At 38.7% G+C, this 19,416-nt stretch overlaps 1 protein-coding gene and 1 long non-coding RNA gene across 2 annotated transcripts; both read left to right on the forward strand.

The window, feature by feature from the left end:
* The first annotated feature begins 1,713 nt into the window (after positions 1-1,713).
* LOC128016620 (transient receptor potential cation channel subfamily M member 5-like) lies at positions 1,714-14,435 on the forward strand. The gene is made up of 26 exons (XM_052601271.1): positions 1,714-1,815; positions 3,506-3,573; positions 3,651-3,801; positions 3,888-4,068; positions 4,151-4,317; positions 4,882-5,059; positions 5,146-5,210; positions 5,324-5,509; positions 5,639-5,735; positions 5,848-5,966; positions 6,046-6,375; positions 6,453-6,596; positions 7,427-7,550; positions 8,872-9,017; positions 9,100-9,212; positions 9,308-9,406; positions 9,485-9,734; positions 11,298-11,416; positions 11,499-11,631; positions 11,717-11,891; positions 12,067-12,235; positions 12,352-12,530; positions 12,745-12,877; positions 12,968-13,040; positions 13,121-13,211; positions 13,340-14,435. Exons 1-26 carry the CDS (start codon positions 1,789-1,791, stop codon positions 13,450-13,452), a joined length of 3,630 nt encoding a protein of 1,209 aa, XP_052457231.1. The 5' UTR covers positions 1,714-1,788; the 3' UTR covers positions 13,453-14,435.
* Positions 14,436-14,652: 217 nt separating this feature from the next.
* On the forward strand, positions 14,653-18,928 carry LOC128016622 (uncharacterized). The gene is made up of 3 exons (XR_008184225.1): positions 14,653-15,100; positions 15,456-15,537; positions 18,807-18,928. It is a non-coding gene; the product is annotated as an uncharacterized LOC128016622 (long non-coding RNA).
* Positions 18,929-19,416: the final 488 nt, after the last annotated feature.

The following is a 19,416-nucleotide window of genomic DNA, read 5'->3' on the forward strand; positions in this document are numbered from 1 at the left end:
TTATACATTTTTATATTTCACATCTAATATTTTAACTTATATATATGACTTAATATATAATTTACTTCTTAAATAATTAAAGTTCCTTCTGACTGTATAAAATTGTGTTTTACATAGCCTACTTAAAGATATGGCCTGTTGCTTAGTTATAGTCAGCGAGACGACGACAGCCCATTGCAGCATTTTTTTTCAGACCAGCTTCCTATGCTTCTTGATGCCTTCCTACTACCGTATACTGCCTCACGAGGCAGCATTTTACTGTTTAAGACAGAGCCTGTGGTAGATTTGCACATCGACGTCGTCTTCGTTCGCCTTCGTGCTGTCTCTCAGTAGGAGTTGCTGACACCTAGTGGCTGACTCCCGAAACTGCAGACTAACGTCAGATTCTCTCGTCCTCCAGCTGATGGCATGCTTATTTTTCATTCGTAAGAAATTACAAAAAACATTTAATCAATAGACACTTAAGTGTTAATTTTATTAAATTGCATCTATTTGCATCTGAAGATTTCAATTACATTTTAATGGAATGAAAAAAGAGATATTTGCATTCGCAGCATGTCATCCTGTAGCCTAAGACTGGTTGCCCACTGAAGCTAAGCAGGGCTGAGTCTGGTCAGTACCTGGATGGGAGAGCTCCTGGGAAAACTAGGTTGCTGCTGGAAGAGGTGCTAGTGAGGCCAGCAGGGCGTGCTCACCCTGTGGTCTGTGTGGGTCCTAGCGCCCCAGTGTAGTGATGGGGACACTATACTGTCAACAAGCACCGTCCTTCGGATGAGATGTTAAACTGAGGTCCTGACTCTCTGTGGTCATTAAAAATCCCAGGATTTCTTTCAAAAAGTGTAGAGGTGTGACCTCAGCATCCTGGCTAAAATTCACCCATTGGCCTCTGACCATCATGGTCTCCTAACAATCCCCATTTCTACTGATTGGCTTCATCACTCTGTCTCCTCTCCACTAGCAAGCTAGTGTGGGGTGGGTGTTCTGGCGCATTATGGCTGCCGTCGCATCATCCAGGTGGATGCTGCACACTGGTGGTGGATGGGGAGATACGCCTGTCAATGTAAAGGGCTTTGAGTGCTTAGAAAAGTGCTCTATAAATGAAAGGATTTAATAATTATTATTATATCCAAATTTCCCTTTGGAAACTCTAACATGTGAACAAAAAAGGAACAATAATTTTGAACCTGATTTTATCCAAAGCTCAGATACCTGTCCTGGAACATGTATGCATAATGCATCATTTGCATATTTTAACATAACATTTCAGAAATTTATATAAAAAAAACTGTGATAAATCAAGGTAGGAGGTATGTTTTAGTTACATTTGTGGTGTCTTGCCTTCATTATAGATATAACAATCTTTTTAAGTCTAGCTTTTCTAAGTCTAAGATTTCAAAAAATTTAAGAAGCTTTCATGTCAATTTATACAGTACATACAAATTAGCAACATTCAGTGAAAGACCTCCATGTATTTTAAGCCTTCAGCCTACAAAATTTCAACCATTTCAAATGTCTAAAGGCAATTAGGGGGGAAAAAAATAACAGTAAGCATGTAAATTAAATTAATCACCTATTCCGAAGCTATTTTCCTGTTGCTGTATTAGACTAAGGAATGCTAATGCTGGAGATCAGGAGAAAGGGAGGTAAGTGGTTGAGCGTAGGTAGCAGCGGTTGGTTAGGGAGTGGTTCTGTCATCATAAACCTCCCGATTCACTTCCTGGTGACACTCTAGAGCTGCCCAAGCTTGTAGTGGCCTAGAGGATCCAAGAGCAAAGGCTTCATCCAGATATGCTGGGGCATCAGGATACTCCTCTGGTAAGTGAACCCTTTCCGTAAAAAAATATGACTTCAGCTTCCAAATAATTTGTTGGGTTGTTTATAATAGCTGAAAAACTTTCATAAAAATACAACAACAACCACATTAATATTTTCATTTTGCATTTTGTGAATACTAGCCTGTTATGATTTAGTAGACATCTGTGAAGTTTAGCATTTCAGATTATTATTCACATACCCCTACAGCTTATACTTTCAATGCAAACCTCGAGTTTTATTTGTTCTTTCAGAGATTGACTTTTGTTCAAGTTAACATTTGGACACTAAAGAAAATATTTAAACTACATTAAACGATGACAGTAAACCCAATTCATTGATAAAGTGTCGATGATAAAGATATGTTTCCTGCCGGATCTAATGTCATGTCTAGATGTGACCTTTAATGCAAATGCCTGTATTTGTATGCGGCAGTGTCTGTGGCGTTTTCCTCTCCCATACACCAGTCAAATCATGGGCAGCTCCTGCAGCTCTCCACACAACCACACACACACATCAGTCACGTTTGCATAAATGTCCTTGGTACTTTTCAATAATCACATCCTCCCTCCGAGAACTGATTATTATTTATGTTGCAATTTGCATAATGTTTTTATTTATAGTTTAAAACTATAGCTTTACAGCACTCAGTCAAACCATATTGTGGCTCATTGAAAACAATGAAATGAATGGCAGCTATTAGGAAACTGGAAGTTTCAAAAGGTTTAATCAGGAAAGGTGACAGATATACCTGAAACTGATAGCATTTGGATAAAAACGAATTGATAGAAAAGAGATTAATCAAGTTCATTCAGACTGATTACATCGATTACAGGCTGTCAACCTCCTGAAATGTTTTTATAGCATCACGCTTCTGTTTCGGACTGCTTTTACTATTGCTCTTTTGGTCCGTGCCTCTTCAACCACACGAGGGAACTAACCTCCTAATCACTTGTTGACCAGGATGCAAATAAGCAATAGTTGACAATTACGAAGACAACTTCTGTGGATGATCAATTTTGGCTGCTATCAGTGTTTAAAATGATGTACATAAGTTTACATGGATTGATTATATATATATATATATATATATATATATATATATATATATATATATATATATATATATATATATATATATGTGAAGAGTTCAGATGCAAAAGTCTCTAAGTGACATCTGAAATTTTCATCAAAAATTAGGATTTTTATCAAGCTCCTTGAGTCATTTTACTTTAATGGCAATATGCAGGTCCTTTTCCAGGCTATTAAAGTGAAATAACTGAACATAAATATAGAAACCAGATAAAAATCCTAATTTTAGATGAACATTTCAGATGGCACTTAGAGGCTTTTGCATCTGAACTCTTCATATACAATAGAATAGAATAGAATAGAATATGTTTGTCTTTAACTTGTTGTTTCTTTCTTTATGCTTGCCTTTTTTTTTATTTTTTTTATTATTATTTTTTTTTGCTTTCTGACTCTTTACCCCAGGTTAGTAAAAAACACATCAGTTTTTCAGTTCATGCATGGCTCAGCCTTTACTAGAAACGAGGGCAAGTTTGCATGCCTAGAATGAAATGGAAATAGCTTCTGCTTTACATAAAGATGTCCAACTACCTGGACAAATCAGCAGCTCCTGTGGCTGCACCTGACTGGACTGTGATGCACTGCATCTTAATTCTGTCTGTAGGAGGTGTTACGGCAGGGCAGGAGGTGTTTGCAATGTGGCCAGCTGTTGAATGAGTCTCAAGAACCTGGGTGAGACTAGCTGCATCACTTATTGCCAATACTTAATACAGTTCAAAATGCCTGACCTTTTGTGTCACTATGTGCAGTTCTCTACCAGGATGTCGGTGTTACGTCCCACTCACAGAGTCTGTTGTTAATATGGGCGAGAAGGGCAATAAGAGATTAGTTAAACCCCAGTGGATGGATGGACGTTTGGGAGATATTGATTTTACTGGCGTCAGTCGGACCAAGGGCAAGGTATATCAGGACAGATATTTAAATCTTTTTTGTTCTACCACTAATGAGCTTGTGCACATTATTCACAACTTTATTTGTCAATCCAGTTTATCAGGGTAACCAGCTCTACAGATCCAGATGAAATCTACCAGATGTTGACTAAGCAGTGGGGTCTGGCCCCTCCTCATCTGGTGGTGGCACTAATGGGAGGAGATGAAGTGGCTCAGATGAAGCCCTGGCTGAGGGACACACTTAGGAAAGGCCTTGTGAAGGCAGCACAGAGCACAGGTGGATAATGTACTGCTCACCAAAAACAGAAATCACAATTTCCTTTTGACTGTTACAGAACTTTGACCCTTGACCTACACAGGGGCGTGGATCCTGACCAGTGGTTTACGTTTTGGCATCACTAAGAACCTGGGTCAGGCTGTAAGGGACCACTCTCTAGCGAGCACTTCCAACAAGGTGCGAGTGGTGGCCATTGGAATTGCTCCCTGGAACATGATTCAGAACAGAGATCTGCTACTGTCTGCAAAGGTGAAGACTGCCTTCAGACGTTTATAGACAAGTGTTTTCATTTATCATATCATGTATCATTTAGTTGCATGAAAGAAGCATGCAGACATTTCATTCTGCAATAGAGCGCTGCAGAAATGATTCCTAAAACAAGTGAACATCGTCCCATATTCAGTGTTGTTGTTTGGGTTTTGTAATTAACATGACATAAAAATATATTTTCCCAATTTATTCTATGACATAAAATAAATCAGTAATAGTACCTCACTTGTGACCTCTTGAAAAAGGTGGTCTAATGGGACTACAGAGGCTGCAGGGGACATTCAATCTAATCTCGGCAAACCGGAAAACTCCTCTACACTGATAGCCTCACTGTTTATACTTGCACTCTTACAAACTATTTTAACTTCAACTTTTGAACTTCTAGATTTTAAATAAAGATTGAAAGAGTTGTTGGAAGCTTAGTGGCAGTGATATTAAAGTCATGCAACAGTTGTGTAGTTTGTCTAAAGCCTAACTTGAGCGGTTTACTTCTGGAGATTGTGAAACATTGATTATTTTGTGTAATTTGTTCTTTTTGTTTAGCCTGATCATCCAGCAACATACCCATCTGAGGATCTTCCCCACGGTGCAGTGTACTCCTTAGACTGCAATCATTCTCATTTCATCCTGGTGGACGAGGACCCCCAGAGACCTGGAGCCACCGCTGAGATGAGAGTCAAGATGCTCAAACACATCTCTCTGCAGCGTACAGGATATGGGGGTGAGTTGAGACGGATTTTTATTTATTTATCTATTCATTTTATCTTCTCATGAAGAGATTTTCAATGGAATTCATTGTTTTAACAGGCACAGGTAGTATAGAAATCCCTGTCTTATGTCTTCTTGTTCATGGAGAGCCAAGGATATTACAGGTCTCTCTTAAAATTTTCTTATTCAAATATATCCTCTGAATTTCTGAAGCGTTTTATTGTTGCATGTTACTCTCACCAGGTTGGTAATAGCCCCTTTCAATGCCTTCTTACAGAGAATGTACAAGAATATTCAGAATTCAATACCCTGGCTGATTTTAGCTGGCTCGGGAGGAGTCGCAGATATTTTAGTGACCCTGATGGACAAAGGATGCTGGGATGCTGATATGGTCCAAGAGCTGCTGATAAACACCTTCACCAATGGCCTACACAGCACTGAAATCCCTTCCTGGATCAAACTGGTAATGAGCAGTTTTTTTGTTTTAAGATATTTAGATGGTGTGCTTTTATGGAAGAATGGATACTTCTGTTTTAGGCGCTTTTTTTAATTTTGTAAGTCATTTGTGTAAAGACTCTGATTTGTCCGTTAGATCCAGAGAATATTGGACCATGGTCACCTGCTGACCGTTCATGACACAGAGCAGGACCCAGAAATGGACACAGTAGTTCTCAAAGCGCTGGTTAAGGGTGTGTAACTGTGATTTTATACTAACTCCAGCAAACTCATGAGGGAATCGTATATATTTCTCTATTAGAGTGATATGTTTCTGTATTCATAACTGTTCTTGTCTGGGCTTAGCTTGTAAGAGTCAAAGTCAGGAAGCACAGGACTTCCTGGATGAGCTGAAACTGGCTGTGGCCTGGAATAGGGTGGACATTGCTAAAAGTGAGATCTTCAGTGGAGACATAGCATGGAGTGTAAGAACTGAACTTTTTGTTTATCAGTAGGTCTACTTGTTTGGATTCTCATACTCAATATGTATTTATACTCTTCTAGGCTCAGGACCTGGAGGAGGTGATGATGGAGGCATTGATAAATGACAAGCCGGACTTTGTGCGTTTGTTTGTGGACAACGGCGTGAACATAAATGAATTCCTAACTTACGGCCGCCTTCAGGAACTCTACTGCTCTGTGTCGGAGAAAAATCTCCTTCACACCCTGCTCCTGAAAAAGCATCAGGTTTATTTGGCTAGCAATCGGATGTCAGGACACCCTCACACTGAACCAGGCGACCGCAGGCCTCGTTTCACCTTTCATGACGTCTCCAAAGTCCTGAAAGACTTTCTTGATGACACGTGTAGGGGTTTCTACCAAAAACTTCCAGCGGTGAGTGGGCCTTTAACATGCACTGAGACGTGATCCGCCATGCTCCAGTCCTACTATATTCTGTGTATCTGCTGCAGGAGAGGATGGGGAAAGGCCGGCTTTTCCATAGCCACAAAAACCTCCCAGACATGGACCAGCGTTGTGAGCACCCTTGGAGAGACCTCTTCCTTTGGGCTATCCTGCAAAATAGGCAGGAAATGGCAAACTACTTCTGGGCCATGGTGAGTCAATAAACCAATATGAGCGATGAGCTCATTTTCATAAACTCCATTTGCATTTACAAATTCTGTTTACATCTTCACGATTTGTTCTTTAGTCCTTATCAGAAGCTTGAATCTAAGTCCCATTGATAACCAATCATTTTCAGTTATATATCACAAATGACCTCAGTAGGGTTCACAGATCAAACTTAAAGGGTGGGTAAACAAAGAGCAATTTGCATGAACATTGCTGAGAATCAACCCTGAAGGAATTTGACTGGCTGTGTTTTTGCATTTTTGTGGTTTACAATTCTTGCTCGTTTCTACTGTATGCACAGTACTTATTTAGGGTGATCATATGTCCTTATTTCCACCGAGCATGTCCTGGCCATTTATAAATTGCCTCAAATGTCCTGGATTTGGCTTTGCTTTTCCAAAAAAGTGCTGCAGCAAAACGTCCAAGATTGTCAAGTATGTTTGCCGCAGACCTTATTTAAAAATTTTGTGGTAATCCAATGGCGAATTGGCCTTCTGGGTTTTGACTTTATTGTTTTTATACTTATTGACGGTAATAACTGAAAAGTTGTCTGACCAATCGCATGCAGGCATTCAACCAATCATGGAGTGCGAGGAGAGAACAATCAAAGCAATGCAAATATGTGTGCATATATTGAATGAGGACTGTCGAGAGCACGTCAATAAGAAAACAAAGCCAACACCAAAACATTTTAGGCAGTTTAGAAATCCAGATCAGGTCATGTATGGGAAAGAAAGGACATACTGTATACTGACCCTAACTTATTCAATGAATTACTGTACAGTCATCTATTAAAACTATTTGTGTGTTTTAGGGCTCCGAGGCCGTGGCAGCTGCTCTGGTGGGCTGTAAGATCATGAAGGAGATGGCTCATCTGGCTACTGAAGCTGCGACTGCTCGTAGTATGAAGAATGCCAAATATGAGCAATTTGCTATGGGTGAGAATCACAGCTTTATAAGCAACAGACTCATTGCTCAGCAGAGTGGAGAACCCAATCAATCAAACATTTAATCTTCGTTGAGTTCATTTTTTGTCAAACCATTTGAACAGGGAACTAGCTAATCCAATTTGAAGGTACAAGGAAGCTTTTTAAAATGACACTTAAAGATTGTGACAGTTGTGATATACTGACATGGATTGCTTTGTAATATAGTACTGTGTTAAAATTGTGAACTCAGTGTCATTTTTAGTTATGTGTTTCAATAATCCTTTCACAGTCACAGTTTCCCTGAGTTAATTTTTTTGTTGTTGTAAACTGCAGTTTATACCAGGGTCAAATATGGTGCTAACCTCCTTTAAAAATGCCCAAAGGAGTCTTAACCTGCATGCTGCTAAAATAAAATGTTAACCCAAGGTTAAGTAAAAAGTATAATATTTTGTTATGGTTTACCCAACATTGTCCCATTTCAATACAATTGGTGCATCCCAAATCGTGTACTTGTGCACTATTCCATGACGTTTTTAATATGAATAGTGCGAGTAGTGTGTTCAAACTGAAAATTCCCCAAAGAAAAAATGCACTTTAAATACCCGGATGATGTAATTAAATAACTGAAAAAAACTTAGTGTGAAATGTTGGACACTTCATGCACTCAACTGTCACAGCTTTAATTACGAAACGACGGGGGAAGAGCTATCAGACTTCGATTATGAATGACGAAATAGCCTTATATCATTCATACACTACATGGTTGAGTAGTGTATGAGTGTATGAGTACATAGTGTACAGTGCACCATTTGGGACGAAGCTAATATTATTTTGGAAAGCATTTAAGAATGCACCAAAAATCATAAAAGTGCTTCAAACTAAAACCAGTATTCAAAGCCTTCTAAAGTCATACAGCATTTTTGTCTGAGGAACAGAATCAGGAATTCAAGGCTTAATTCTTCCAAAATGAAAATCCTGTCATCATTTACCTTCCCTCATCCTGGTTCAAACCTGTATGACTGATGCAGAACAGAAAATAATATATTTTGAATTATGATGGTAACCAACATATTTGGTGACTATTGACTTCCACTGTATGGGAAGAAAGCCAGAGGCATTTTTAAAAATATCTTCTGGGTGAGTAAATGATGACAGAATTTTCATTTTTGGGTGAACTCTTCCTTCAATTAAAATTAAGAACAGTATTGGTTTGAGTAAATGACACAAAGTGTTCATTTCTGGGTGAACTGGTTCATTAAGCTGTCTGAAAAGCCTGTATAAAGTGTAACTACCAGAACGATCAGTCCTCATGCCTGCACTGTTCTGACAGATCTGTTCAGTGAGTGTTATTCAAACAGTGAAGACAGAGCCTATTCGCTCCTGGTGAGGAAAACATGCTGCTGGAGCAAAGCAACTGTCCTGAATCTCGCCACTTTGGCAGATGCCAAATGCTTTTTTGCTCATGATGGTGTCCAGGTAACACCCTAAGTCTAATTCTTACATTATCATGCCACCAACCAACCATATCCCCATGATCAACCTGGATGCTCTTGCACAGGCCCTGCTGACCAAAGTCTGGTGGGGAGCCATGAGGACAGACACTTCCATCGCTAGACTCGTGCTAACCTTCTTCATCCCTCCCCTCATTTGGACCAGCCTCATCAAGTTCAAGTGGGGATATTATTTGATTAAATTAAATTAAATGTGACATTTAAACAGATTTTTGATTCAATATGCATCAATATATGTGTGTTTATGTGTCACAGTGCAGAGGAGCACATGAAGAAAGGTGAAGGGGAGCCGTTTGATGAGCTAGACAGTTTGGAAACAGAGCAGGCCCTGTTACTAACAGAGGAGGAACCAGTGTAAGCCATAAATCCATACTAAAATAGATAAAAACTACAGTGAAGTTGAATGAAAAACTGTGTTTTTTTTTCTCTCAGTGCTGCTGAAGGTGGCAGTGACTCTTGCCGTGCGAGTTGGATTTACATGGTGCTGCAGAAGTGGAACCGTTTCTGGAGCGCTCCAGTTACTGTGTTCTTGGGGAATGTCATCATGTACTTTGCCTTCCTCATTCTGTTCTGTTACGTGCTCCTTCTGGACTTCCGGCCACCCCCACCGCATGGCCCGTCTGCAGCTGAAATCATCCTCTACTTCTGGGTCTTTACCTTGGTGCTGGAGGAAATCCGTCAGGTAGGAATTCATATTTTTATATCGATTTAAAACCTATGTGGCTGTTTTTACATTGTGTTTGTGTGTATGTTGACAGTCTTGTATGATTCCCTGCTGATATGACTTTGAGCAGGAGTTTGGTACATATGTTTTTACATATTATTTATCCAAAATAATCAGAAATGTAGTTAAAAGTAAACTTTATCTGCTCATTTCTAATTTTAGGATTCTTTAGAATACATAGAGCAGTGTTGCTATTGTAAACCTAAAATAAAAACCTTAACATTTTTTTTGAAATAAAGCAGAAATAATATACAATATAAATGTTAGATGAAAAATGTAAATTAAAATTAAAAATTTTGTAACTAACTGAAATTTACAAAAGTTTAATTTTGAAATAAGTTTTGGTACTAAAATTACTACAACAAAATTTGAATTAAAGAGTAAACCTACATAGAAATATAATAGAAATTACAAAAGAATATAGCAAAATAAAAATGAAAACATATCACTCTTAAAAAGATATTATAATGTATAAATAATACTAAATCGGCTCCGATGTAGAGTGGTCAGTAGATTTTCACACACACTGGGTCACACACAGGGTTGCACAATATTAAAATTTGATTTTAAAATGCCTTCTGAATTCTGATTTGATTTGTATTGAAGTAGCAAAGAAGGTGCAAACCTGTAACTTGAGTTAACCATAAATATGTTACGATACAGATACGATACTTGGGTTCTAATCTACCCCTTGAAGTCTTCGTACAGAATTGTTTTCATTCAAATTATATATAAAGTGCTTTCAGAAGTCTAATAGTCTGAATTTACAACTTTCAATGCAACAGAATAGCACATCGCAAAAATACAGTGTAAAATGCAATGCACCAGTGAACAGATTCACAATACAATACAGTACAATGCAATATGCCAGATATAATATAGTACAATACCATGCAGGAAAATACAAACAGTCATAAACACACATGCAGGGTGCAGTTTAGCAGTGAAGTGGCCAGTGTGCCCCAGCAGCTGAACAAACAATGCCAACACAAACGGGAGAAGGGTTAAGAAACATATTCAGTTCAGGGAAGTTGTTTATAAGAGTGACACCACAGGGGAAGATACTGTATTAGTTCTTGTTTTGATAGGTGTGAAATGGTTCTCTGAGGGTAGATATTCAAATATGATGTGAACAGGGTTTAAAAAACACTTTTACCTACCAATTTCCTGAACTCTGACTCTGACTGAGATAGGGTAGGGAGGGTAGATGGCAGCCAGTGATTCTCTCAGCTGGTTGCCTAAAGTGCAGAGGTGTGGCTTTATATGTAATGATGATTAAAATGCTATACCAGAAAGCTATGGATGAGGTACGGGGCAGATTTAATGACAGAGGTGCAGAACAGGTTGATCAGCGCTTGTGGAGGAATAACCATTTTAATCAGTAAATTCTTTTTTGAGACGTTCTCGATTTTATTGGGAGGGGTATTAGTTGGTTAACCTCCTGAAAGTCCACAGTGCAGTTATATGTTGCAAAGCTGGTATTCAGTGTATACACCAATTTTCGAACACTCTGATCCACAGAGTTTCTTCACGGATGAGGACATGAGTATTTTCAAGAAGATGAAGCTATACGTGGAGGATAACTGGAACAAATGTGACATGGTGGCCATCTGCCTCTTCGTGGTGGGACTGTCATGCAGGTATTATGATCACATGTGTTGCCGTTGCATGAGCCACATTCAAAGAGCAGCGCACTTCATCTGAACCCTTTGTTTTCTCAAGGATGGCCTCAAGCACGTATGAGGCCGGCCGCACTGTTTTTGCTTTGGATTTCATGGTTTTCACCTTAAGACTCATTCACATTTTTGCCATTCATAAGCAGCTTGGGCCCAAAATCATCATTGTGGAGAGAATGGTGAAACTTGACACAATCTCATTTAAAAATAAATCTTGGAAGAAACACCCAAATAACCACGTGTTGTTTTGAAATGGTTTCACAGATCAAAGACGTGTTCTTCTTCTTGTTCTTCCTGACCGTGTGGCTGATCGCGTATGGAGTGACGACTCAAGCCCTTCTGCACCCCAATGACCCGCGCATCGACTGGGTCTTCCGCAGGGCACTGTACCGCCCATACCTCCACATATTCGGACAGATTCCTCTGGAGGAAATAGATGGTACACTATCAGCATTCATGCTTAGAGCAGTAGTTAATCCGTGCTTAATTTTAAGCTCAGTGGGTCTAGTCAGATCATTTCCGACAGTATCTGTTCTGTTTAATTACTAGACTTGAACTCTAGGTGGAGCTACTGCAGTTTATTCTTGACCGTATTTGTCCATGCATCTTCACAGCGGCAAAAATGCCAGATGATAACTGCACAAACGATGTAGAGGAGATCGTCTCAGGTGTTCTGCCTCCCTGCCCAAACATCTACGCCAACTGGCTGGTCATTCTGCTGCTCGTCATCTATCTGCTGGTCACAAATGTGCTGCTGCTCAACCTTCTCATTGCCATGTTCAGGTCAGAGTCTGGCTAATATTTTGAAAGTCTACTTAATGTCAGTTCTTCTTTGCAGAAAAGTAAAGTTCCATTTCAAATGTATTTCAAAAGTATGCCACGCAACTCTCTCTCCGCAGCTACACCTTCCAGGTGGTGCAGGAGAATGCAGACATCTTCTGGAAGTTCCAGCGCTATAACCTGATTGTGGAATACCACAGCCGTCCGGCGTTAGCTCCGCCCTTCATCATCATCAGCCACATCTCTCAAGCTCTCCTCAGCCTCGTCAAAACTACAGAAAGCAATCAGGATCTGCTGGGTGAGTAAACCCACACACCCTCTGTGTGTGCTTCCTGGACGGATTATTCTGGTAACTCACGATGAATACCCATCTGGTAACTTTCTTTTTGAGGCAAGTTACAAGAAGTACCGAACGATGACTAAGAAGAAAAGAACATGTCAGAAAAAAAGCAAGGAAAATATTTAAAGAACCTGTGGTTATGTGTTTGTTCCTCTTTCCTTGTGGTGGTTAGAGAGGGAACTACCAGCTGGACTGGACCAGAAGCTGATGACATGGGAGACGGTGCAGAAGGAGAACTACCTGGCTGAACTGGAGCATGAGCACAGGGAGAGCAGTGCAGAGAGACTCCGATACACGTCCTCTAAGTGAGTTCCACTAAGATCTTATAGTAACCCATTGTCTTGCTTTGAGATTTGGGCTTTTGATCTACCCTGTTTGCGTGTAACACTTCATAGGGTACAGAGTTTGCTGAGGATGGTTGGGGGTTTTAAGGAGCAAGAAAAGCGCATGGCAACAGTGGAGACTGAGGTGAGAAGAAGGAGTAGCTGCTGACTTCATTAAGTCCATGATGGTGAATGACTTTACTGAAAGTGAAACTTCATCTGTAGGTGAGGTACTGTGGAGAGGTGCTGTCTTGGATTGCGGAGTGTTTCCACAAAAGTACTCTGAAGTGTGACAGGGATGCTCCTAAAGCCCCACGTGAGGCTTCCTTTACTATTGTGTTGCTCTTATTCCGAATTCCTCATCTCTGATATCTTATTTGTTCCCTCTGTTACTCCGTGCCTTCTCTCCATTGTCACAGTTAACTCTAGCTTCACGTTTTCCAGGTTCCATTGCTATCAGCTCCAGAAATCCGCCACCGCAGGAAGCCAAGCGAGAGCAGCCATCGAGACATTCAGGAAATGGTGTCGACAAGAAACTGCCCTACATCGATCAGTGATCTGCCCACGTTATTATGCATTTGTTTCATTTAACTAGATAACTAGTGAGACGGTTGTGCCTGTATTTGTTTAATGAAAAAAAAAGTCAAAAAGGCAATATTGCAAAATATTGCAACAAGTTAAAATAACAGTTTTCTGTTTGAATATATTCCCAAATGTAATTTATTTCAAAGCTGAGATTTCAGCAGCCCTTACTCCAGTTTTCACTGTAACACAACTCTTCAGAAACATTTCTTATTATTATCATCTCAATTAAAAACAGTGTCACAGTGCACACTTGACAGTTTCACACAGGAACACACTGATTATTCATGATCAAGAATGACCAATACCGTAATGAATCAGGAACCAATTGACTTGGCAAATTTACCCAACGTGCACAAGGGACCTCAAAATCAGCCTTGAGGGAAAACAAGGATTTAGCGAAAGTCTGTTTTCAGTAAGATGACCAGAACTAAATGAGGACACATTCACTCTGTACGAACCTACAGTGTTTGCTCCTTAAGACAGAAGCCAACCTGCTCTAGATGTAATGAAACTGAAAAGCATCATAGTCGCTTCTGCACTGTGATGGATAGGCTAGGTATGTATTAAACTTCAGGTTACACTTGATTTTAAAGTGTCCTTGTTACAGTGTAACTAAACATTTAAGTAATGTGTAGTTTTAATGAACTACATGTACTTACTATAGGGTTAGGGATAGAATAATGGTTTGGCTTAGCATAATTATTGTAGTAATTGTTATTATAATAGTCAGTACATGTGTAACAAGGACACCTTGAAATAAAGGGTTACCAAATTTCATTTGTTCCTTTATTATGGCGTTGTGCTTAAGGAACAATGTTTTCTGTTCCAAATGTTTGTGATGAATTTATTTATGTGTGCTGCAAAATCATTGATACCATACATGATTTCTTACTCATCTTTGTAATATTTATGTTGTGTGATGCAACAATGAATGAGAATGAAGAATAAAAAGTTCAGTAGAAAACTGTTCAAGCTTATTCATGAGACTATGTGTAATATCTGTATGCATGTGTTTGTGATTGCATGTGGAGAATAATAATTTATTATTTCTTTATCATTTATAATATATACCAAGAACTTTACATCCTTTGCAGATGCACAATCCACTGTGCCACAACTCTCAACTTCTCTTGAGTGTTTGTATTGTAGTTTTTGGAGAGGAATGTTCTGTATCACTCTGACGTTATCGGTGTGCCAGATCCTCAAATGACTAAGATATACAAAATGTCGAGTTGATTTGAGGTTAATGAGTGATTAGATGTGAAAAGAACAGGACAGTTAGTAACAGGAAGTTGGTGCACCACAGGAAGTAGATAATGTGTCAGATCCACCGGTCTACTTTCACACAGCTCTAGAAACCTGGAAACTCTACCAGACCTCCATCCACTGCTGATCCCTGCACTGATCTTACAAACAAATACAGACAGTTTTGAATTGTCCATTTTCCTTTTCCATCTATAATTTTTTTTCTTTTTTCTTTTTTTTTCTCAACTATGACTTTAATATGAAAAAATTATAATGTTTTCTTTTTTAGTATCTACACTGCTGTTATTAAGGTGTTCAAGGGAGAGGAACTACAGCTGAATGAGCTGTACTGCTTTAATCTAAATACAGTACCAGGTAATATCCCATTTTAAATGTGTAATAACTACAATAAGCAGCTATTGGCTTTCATGTATGCAGCTTCTAAAGACAGATATGGGCTTCTTTATTAAAGAGTATTTTCAGCTGGTTTAACTTGTCAGTTCCCAGAACCATGGTGTTCTTTATCTGGTAAAACAAATGAAAATAAATGCATTACTGTTAGAAGAAAAACATGCTAATATTGATTCACGTGATTGTTTGCGGAATCAGATTCAGACCAAAGGTCTATCAATGATCTTGGATGAAATTCAGAAGCATGAAGACCGTTGTAAATGAGTGTTCATCATTAAAACAGGTCTTTAACATGCATTTTTTTTTTTTTTTTATCAAGGGATGGATAGCTGTCTTGGCCCAGGTGTGGAATAATTTTTCACTGAGATTCTGCCCACTCTGCAGGCTATTTTATATTCTCTGTAGGTAAAGGTTCTTGTAATTTTGACATTTTGTGCCAAATTGTTGCCTAGTATAATAGGTCAGGGATGGGTGAAGGGATGAAGCGAGGACTTAATTGTGCAGAGTAGATGGGCTTTTTATTAATAAAAAAATAAAACAAAAACCAACAAAAGCTACTCGATTTGGAAAACAGGTGGGCAGGCCAGGGCATAGCACAGCAAGGTGAGGCACGACAGGAACAATATAGGTGCATTAGACAACAATCTGGCAATGGAGAGCAAATACATGAAGAAATAAATAGGGACCATCAAGGTAGATCAACTACCATCAATTTAATGCCACAAAAAAATAATTGCAAAAGAAAATTATTGCAAGAGAAAAAAAGTTTTGCAAACAAAAAGAAAAAAAGCAATGATTTTGCAACAAATATTTCACATGGCCATAGCTACTGATTTATTTGCAATGCTGCTTTTATTTAAAGTTTTAGTCAAGTGTGATCTTGCAATTCTGTTTTTCCCTTTGCATTTCATGTTTCTGCGCGTTTCACTTTTTGGCATTGTTTTAACATCGGGGTGTAGTCAAGGGACTGGGGCATGTACAACGGGATTTCCTGGAACATCATGAATTTTATAGTTTCTATAAATATAAATATTACTCTATATATAGAAAAGTGAACGTGAGAATCCATTAAACGTTTATCCAAATGTGCACACTTTTGGACTGAAAGCCCCGAGGGATGTTTAGTCAGGTGCTTTCATGATAACTCCATAATAGTTTTATTAATGTTTGTTGCTCTCAATCCTTAATGGGTTGTGGCTCACATGTCACATTGAAGGTATTCACTTTTGTTTTTAATTTACACAACTCCTGACAAATTAAGAAATTACTGTCACTGTAAGATTAAAAAAACTGAAGCTTCCATCTTAGAGCTTTTTAATGATGTGAAGTTTATCAAGTTAATTACATTCTTTTAAATAAAGACTAAAAGTAAATTTAAACGATAGTAAACACTTCAGCTGACATCCTTCCACAGGTTAACAGATTTTAAGCAAACACTGTTAATAAACATTAAGTTTATAAAACTAAACAATAGACATTTTAATGCTATACAAGTGTGCACATTGAGAGAAATAAACAGCAGGGCCCGTATTCATAAAGATTCTAAGAATCCTCTCAGAAAACTCTTAATTTAGCTTAAAAACTTTTACGTAGGAGTCTTAGCTTAAGAGCGATTCGGGACCAATTTGAGAGCAACTCGGAGTAAGGAAAAGACAAAAACTTTCATCTTCGTGAGGAGGCGGGGTTGACCCCGTTGCTATGTATGACACATTCTTTTGAAGACTGTGATTGGTTGGTTGTACAAGAAGGAAAAAAAGAGTGATTTTAAGTATAGGGTGTATTCTAATTCTCACTTTGAATCTACATGCGTAATTTTTCCTATTTGAGCGTTCTCTCTCTCACACACACACACACACACACACACACAAACACACATTATATGTGTGTATCTAAATCCTTTTTTTTTATTTACCATGCTTTTAATTTCCTATAAGGTATTTGATTGGATTAGAATGATAAGAATTGTTCCACTCTTTCTAATTACAGTGATTGCTGTCCTATTTAAGTGGCAGTTTGAGTGTTAGTTTTAATGTATCAAACATGCAATCAAAACCAAGAAGGGCAAGAAAGCCAAACTGGACAGAGGAACAGTGTTTACTGTTAGCCCAGTTAGTGGATGAACAAGGCCGTTCTTAAAGGAAAATTTGGGCCAGGTGTCACAGCAAGAGACAAGAAGCAGACATGGGAGCGTAAAGCACAAACTGTTAACGGTTCATTCCCCCTGCTTGTGCGCACCTATAAGCCTGCTATATTCATAAATGCAGTTTTTTTGAGCCTGCAAGGTGGGAATGTCCAGTGGAAATGAAATGAACTGCGAAACAATAAGATGTTCTGAAAGTGCTGTAATTGTTTGTGTGATCACTCTGCTTACAGAAGGTTGTGACAGACCCAAATCATCACTATTGCATTGTTGCATTTTCCCAGTTGCCAAATATCGTAATGTAGTGATTACTTATATATACTTTATATATTAAATTATAAATGATTATATAATCTATACCGTCTTATTAACTCACTGTCATCCATTGTCTGCAACACATTTCTTCTGCCTCTTCGTCTTTCTGCCATTTTCTCCTCTGCTAAAGAAACTCTTAAGCCTCTTAAATGTCCTCGTCTGTGCTCCTAACAAATTTGACCTTAAGACCTCTTTTAAGGGTTAAGATGCTTTCTGAATTACTTTTTTCTTTACTAGGATTTTTTTCTTTAATTTTAAGAGTAAACGGCCACATTTCTAAGAATTTTCTTAGAATTTTGTCCATTAAGATTCTTTATGAATACGGGCCCAGATGTTCATGTCAGCAACCATTCAAGTTTTAACATTAGTGTATAAAAGGAATTGATCTACCCACGTGCCTCTGCTCAAGACTTCCACGGAGGTGTGTCCAGGTCTGTTGTACACCCTCCAGTCCCTTGACTCCACCCCCATGTCAAAACAATGCCAGAAAGTAGGGGTGCTCCGATCACGATCGGCCGATTGTTAATGCGCATCTCGTCAGTAAAGCCGGTTTTCTAATCAGCGGTTAATTCCATCAGGTGCGTGATTTCACATAGAGCAGCTGTTACTACACAGAGCCGTTGTTATCTGAGAAGATGCGCCAAAAAACGCTGAAAATGAAGTGGATTTGCGCATCTTCTCAGTTAACAACGGCTCTGTGTAGTAACAGCTGCTCTATGTGAAATCATGCACCTGATGGAATTAACCGCTGATTAGAAACTGGCTTTACTGACGAGATGCGCATAATGATCGGCCGATCGTGATCGGAGCACCCCTACCAGAAAGTGAAACACGCAGAAACGTGAAATGCAATGGGAAAAAATGGTGTTGTGAACTCACGCTGAAATACAAAATAAAAGCAGCGTTGCTAATAAAGTAGTAGCTATGGCTGCCATAGAAAACAATCATTGCTTTTGTTCGGTTTTATTTATTTTTGTTTGCAAAGCTTTGTTTGTTTTCCTCTTGCAATATTTCCAAATCTTTTGCAGATATATGTGGCATTTAATTGACTCCATAGTGGGTTATTTAGACTGTATAACAGTTGATCTACTTAAAATAGTGAATTTAAATAATGTTTAGGCTTAATTCTTTTAAACCTCAGTTGTTAATTTAATTGTGATATAATTTGATTCTGCATGAAATGTATTCTGTTTCTCTCTTTCTTTCTGTATGCAGACAGATGGCTCTCCTCGGCTTCAGGGATCTGGTCCTAATGAAACTCTCTCTGGATGACCTGCTGCACAAGAATCAGTCTCTCATCTCTGCATCCATCACACAGATGCTACTTGTGCTACAGGTGAATGTTAACCTCAAACCCATGTTGAATTGCCATCTGTATAAACATCTCTATTATTCATGTCTGTTCTTGTGCATGTGTAGGGAATTTGGGAATATTACCAACTTGAGAGTCTGCTAGTGCTAATGGTCAAACCCTACATAGGGAACTGCAGACACACAAAAAGGAAAACCAACATTGATTCATTATAGTTTAATCTAGCCCTAAAGTATTATTCTGTTGTGATCTCAAAATGCTTTTACAAGTCTGCATTCTACTCAACCACAAAACAACAAAGTTTTGGTGCACCCAAAAATGAAAGATTATTTGTACTACTCACGTCCATGTTCTTCCAAATTCACAACTGGTCCAAATGAAATAAGGATTAGTCATTACATCTCTGAAGGCTCTCTGGTGTGTACCTTGAACTTGTGGGAAAGACTTGTCATTAAGGGCATCCTGTTACCCCTTTTTAAAGGGATGAGTCAAAAATAAAATGAATTTCAAATA

Source organism: Carassius gibelio, chromosome A7 (assembly GCF_023724105.1).
Source record: "Carassius gibelio isolate Cgi1373 ecotype wild population from Czech Republic chromosome A7, carGib1.2-hapl.c, whole genome shotgun sequence".
NCBI lineage: Eukaryota > Metazoa > Chordata > Actinopteri > Cypriniformes > Cyprinidae > Carassius > Carassius gibelio.